At 41.1% G+C, this 5,256-nt stretch overlaps 1 protein-coding gene across 1 annotated transcript; it reads left to right on the top strand.

Moving 5' to 3' along the window:
• The first annotated feature begins 3,133 nt into the window (after positions 1-3,133).
• LOC103708642 (phloretin 4'-O-glucosyltransferase-like) lies at positions 3,134-4,845 on the top strand. Its single transcript, XM_008793665.4, has one exon. It carries the CDS (start codon positions 3,227-3,229, stop codon positions 4,637-4,639), a length of 1,413 nt encoding a protein of 470 aa, XP_008791887.2. The 5' UTR covers positions 3,134-3,226; the 3' UTR covers positions 4,640-4,845.
• Positions 4,846-5,256: the final 411 nt, after the last annotated feature.

Raw genomic sequence — 5,256 nt, forward strand, 5'->3', positions numbered from 1 at the left:
TGTCAACATTAATAAAATCATCTTATTTTCTAATTATTGCAAATGGAGGACTTTGCACAAGATCCTCCGTAAAAAAAAATTCTTATTAATACCGGCTCTAATGCATGGTTACCCTTTATCTTTTTTTTTTAATATAAATTATATATAATAATAAAAGATTTCAATGGTCAAGTTTTCTTTTGATGCATATCGTACATTAATATTGATGTTATTAATATTTATTAAATATCATATAATTAATTTTAGTGATAATTGAGATGAAAGTATAAAAGTGCGATCTACATACTACTTGAATTAGTATTATTGCCAACAGATAACAATAAAGTTGCTGATTTTTATTTGGCACAGGTTATCGTAAATCAGAGTTTAAATGCGCATTTGGTACAGATTGGGATGATTCATGACTTCAAGCCTGATTACACTGGAGAAGAATTGAACCTGGTCAAGCACACTTGCACCCGAGCAACATGTGTCTACACGTCACAGTCCCTAGAGTGCATTGGAATTCAAAATAAAGAAAGAAATCAACAGTGTTTCCAGCTTCCTTCTCGTCCCATCCCGTGCGTCCATTTGAAGAAGATCGCAACCAGCCGTCTACGTCCAATCCCACGCGTCTGCCCGCGTGGAAGAGATCCCGATCCCTCTCAATCGGGCCACATAATCAGGAATCTCCTGAGTCCCCTGCTTTCGGATTCCCTCCCCATCTGTGCGTCTTCTGTATTCGTGATCGTCCCAGCATCCCGTTCTTCAGCAATTCCTTCTCCTGCATGCAATCTTCCGTTGTTAGCTCCTTCCCGCGACACATGCCAAAGATCCCGTGGCAGATTCCTTCAATCATCTGAATCCCAGCATTCTCCCGCGAGCCCGAGCGTACAAGCTCCATCCATCTGCATCCAAGCTTTCGCGTCCATGTCCGCGTCCCAGAGCGTCCCAGCCGTCCACGTTCCAGCTCTCACGCGTTGGATCGCGTCATCTTCCGAGTCCACGTCTCGATCTTCCGGTTCAGCTCCCACATGTTCCAACCGATCCAAAGCTTCCACGTTCACAGCACACCCCAACAGCCTCTTGCAATGCAAGCGATCGTGATCAGCTCCCAGCCGGGCATCTTCCAGATCCGCATCTTATCCCAAGCATCAATCCCACGCATCTCCAGCCATCCGCATCCATCCTCTTCTTCCGGGATTCATCTCATCCGACCGTCTCCACCGCATGCGATGAGAGGATATCTCTCTCTTGGCTGGAATGGAGGGGTGATCTCTCATTTGAAAAAAACAGAGCCTCGGCCATTCAAAATAAAGAAAGAAACAAAGCATTCTCTGTTTTTCGAAAAGAAAAGAAAAAGAGAGAGGGAGGCTAATATTTTTAAAGGGGGGCTGATTTCTTAGGTGAAGGGTGATGGAGGAACCTTTGATGTATTGCTTTCTTTCAAGTAAATTCTGAACGATTGATCTCTTTGATTTACATATATTAATATGTTCTTGATTCTTGCATACTTATTTATTAGATAGATCTTTTATGGTTTATATTTATTATTGCATGAATTGTTTTGATGTTTGATTTGTCGTAGACGTAATCAGCACAATAAATACTTAGATATTGAATTCATGTTTCCAAATTATATACTCCATGATTAGAACTATTCTATCTGATTAATCCTTAATCAAGAATCGCAGAATTTAATTATTAAAAATAATATCATCAAGGGGGATTCCAGATCTCTAACTATCTTTATTTCATTGAACTTTGTTTATTTACATATTATTCTTTATTTTTAATTCTGAAAACCATCTGAAATTACATCTAAAATTACGCTAATAATACATATACCGTTCCCTAAGGATTCGACTTCGGACTTTCGAGTTTTACTACTTGTACGATTCTCCTGCACTTGAAAGAGCAGCTTTGCGAACGCGTCATTGAGCATATTAATTTTTACAATCTCTCTCTCTCTATATATATATATATATATGTGTGTATATATATATATATATATATATATGCGCTCCCCCTAAATGTCATCCGTGTTTTGCTCAATGAACAAAAATAATGTGGGGCAGGCACTAGAGAAAGAAATATAGGACAGACTTTATATTTTATCATATTTTCTCTACCCATTTTAAAAAAGAAATCTAAAAGTAAAAGATTTCTCTTATTAGTTCTGCGATTTAAAAAAAAAAAGTGTGGCATCCTTTTTTTTCTTATTTTTAGAATGTATTTTTTACCGATATACACTACATGGTCATATGATATATACCAAATAAATTAATCATCTAGCAAGTCAATAATATTTTTAGGTAAATTGATACACCATCCAGAATATGATGTTCAACAACACACAGTACGCGTCGAAGTGATTCGCACTTAGCAAATTAGACAAAGATAAGAAACTGTATACTGATGAACACTATGTTTTATAAATTGTGTATCAATTTACTTAGAGTTATGTACTGATCTAATAGATAACTAATTTTCTTGATGTATATCATATTGCTATGTAGTGCATACTGATGAAAAACATATGCTAGAAACTACGCATCAATTTACTTATAAATGTATATTGAAGTACTACTAGGTGTGGACCAAAAAAAGCTTGTTGTATGTATCAAGAAGTCAATAAATGCATATCATCCGACTATGTAGTGTGTACTAAAAAATTTGATATTCTGAAAACTATATATCAATTTATTTGAAGATGTATATTGTGTTACTAGACGATTAACTTGCAAAGTGTGTATCACTTAATCGTACACTGTCTATTAGTAAATACCATATTCTGGAAACTATATAATGATTTATTTAGAAATGTATATTGACTTACTAGATGATTAATTTGTTTGTTGTGTATCATCTGGCTATATAATATATATCGGTAAAAAATATATTTTAAAAATAAGAGAAAGAAAAAGAATGCCATGCTTTTTTTATAATTATGGGATGTAAACTGTGTTGATAAAAAAAATGTTTGACGTTTATGTTTCTTTTCAGGATAGAAACTAAAAATATATAATAAAACAAAAAAAATATATTTCTTTCACCAGTGCCCGGTTCATATGACTTTGCGCCTACTCCAAGAAAGTCCACCTGGCAAGTAACAGACGTCACTACAGACGTCACCCGTGCCGACCGTCCACGTTCTATTTAAGTCGCCGCAGCGACGACGCGGTTCGACCACATCCAGATCCCTTCGATACCTCCTTGCTTTGTTCCACCGCATTATCGGCAGCAAATGGAGCATCGCCCGCAACATTTCCTTATAGTGGCCTACCCGGCCCAAGGCCACATCAACCCGGCTCTCCATCTCGCCAGGCGCCTCGCCAGCACCACCGGCGCTCATGTCACATTCTCCACCGCCATCTCCGCTCACCGCCGCATGTTTCCGGCCCTGTCGAAACCCGACGAGGAAGTAGAAGACGGCCTCCTCTCCTACATCCCTTTCTCCAATGGCTACGACAATGGTTTCAAAGCCGGCACTGGTACCGAAAACGCCCAGGATTTCGTGTCCAAGTTCAAGCTCGTCGGATCCAGAACTCTCTCCACTATCATCGCAAACCTTGCCGCACGCGACCGCCCCGTGACCTGTATGATCCACACCATGCTCTTCATGTCGTGGGCCGCCGACGTCGCTTATGATCATGGCGTCCCTCCTGTCGTCTACTGGATCCAGCCTGCCGCCGTCTTCGCTATCTACTACCACTATTTTCATGGCTTCGAAGAGCTCATCACCTCCCACAGTCAGGACCCATTATTTACGGTAAACTTTCCGGGACTGCCGCCGTTCCGAATCCGTGACCTCCCAACCTTCACTATCACCAATTCCGACGATCCCTACTATGTGATTCTCCTTGATTTCAGAGAGACCTTTGATATGTTGGACCGGAAACAAAGGAGCTCGAAGCCAAGAATCATGATGAATACCTTCGAGGCATTAGAGGCTGATGCAATCAAGGCAGTCGGTAACGTGGAGCTCATCACCCTAGGGCCGCTCGTACCGTCCCTTCCTTTGCTTGGAATGGATTCAAAAGATAAGGATCTTTTCAAACCGGATGACAAGGGGTACATGGAATGGTTGGACTCGAAGCCGGAGAGGTCGGTGGTGTATGTGTCTTTCGGCAGCATCGCGGTGATGAAGAAGCAGCAACTGGAGGAGGTTTTGAGGGGGCTGAGGGAGAGTGGGAGGGCTTACCTGTGGGTGGTGCGGAAGGACGGCAGAGAGGAAGGAGTCGAGCTCGAAGACGAGGAGAACGGGATGGTGGTGGAGTGGTGCTCCCAAGTGAAGGTGCTGTCCCATCCCTCCGTAGGATGCTTCGTGACCCACTGCGGGTGGAATTCGACATTGGAGAGCTTGGTGTGCGGCGTGCCGACTGTAGGGGTGCCGCAGTGGTCGGACCAAGGGACAAATGCGAAGCTCGTGGAGACGTGGGGGACGGGGGTGAGGACCGAGGTCGACAAAGAGGGAGTGTTAGAGGGGAGAGAGTTGAGGAGGTGCTTGGAGGTTGTCATGGGAGAAGGGGAGAGAGGGGTGGAGATCAGAAAAAGGGCAGAGATTTGGAAAAACAAAGCACAGGAGGCCATCCGTGAAGGTGGGTCGTCAGATGTGAACCTCAGGGCTTTTTTGGAGCAAATTGCAAGCAACAATTAAGATTTGAGAATGTCATCACAAATGTCCAAATTATTTTGTGTTTCAAGTTTATTTAACCATGTGCCAGGAAGACTTAACTTAATGCAATATACCAAGATATATAAAGTGTGTTTCAAGCCTTATTTAATGGTGTGTACTCGGTAAATACTAAATAAATTCTTATCTATGTGATTCTCATATGAAAATTTAATAATTTTTTAAACAATTTCATCACCTAGCTAGAAAATTTGTTAGATAGATAAATAAAAATTGAGAGGGTGCATGTAATCATAAGCAGCATACCATGGACTTCATCTTTTAGAGATGATTGGCAGAGTAATTGAGGATATTAACTGTGTGCCAAGATATAATAAGTAAATATCAGGCTCGATTAACTATGTTCAAATCTTTTATAAATGTGTACCAAGCTTACTTAATTGTGTACTAGGAAGACTTAAATGTGTGCCAGGCTATATTAACTGTGTTCTAAGCTTACTTAACTATGTGTCAGAAATACTTAATTGTGTCCCAGGCTATCTAAAGTGTGTTCCAAGTCGGGGAGCACCTAAGGAGAGAGTTAGGTTGCTGCCGGTTTCAAGGAGCACGTGTCCAGATGTGAGGGTTTGGAGTTCCTCTGG

This window comes from Phoenix dactylifera, chromosome 8 (genome assembly GCF_009389715.1).
Source record: "Phoenix dactylifera cultivar Barhee BC4 chromosome 8, palm_55x_up_171113_PBpolish2nd_filt_p, whole genome shotgun sequence".
Lineage (NCBI taxonomy): Eukaryota > Viridiplantae > Streptophyta > Magnoliopsida > Arecales > Arecaceae > Phoenix > Phoenix dactylifera.

Excerpts from the sequence above, each read along its gene's own strand:
- LOC103708642 (XM_008793665.4), top strand. The coding sequence starts at position 3,227 with ATGGAGCATCGCCCGCAACATTTCCTTATAGTGGCCTACCCGGCCCAA.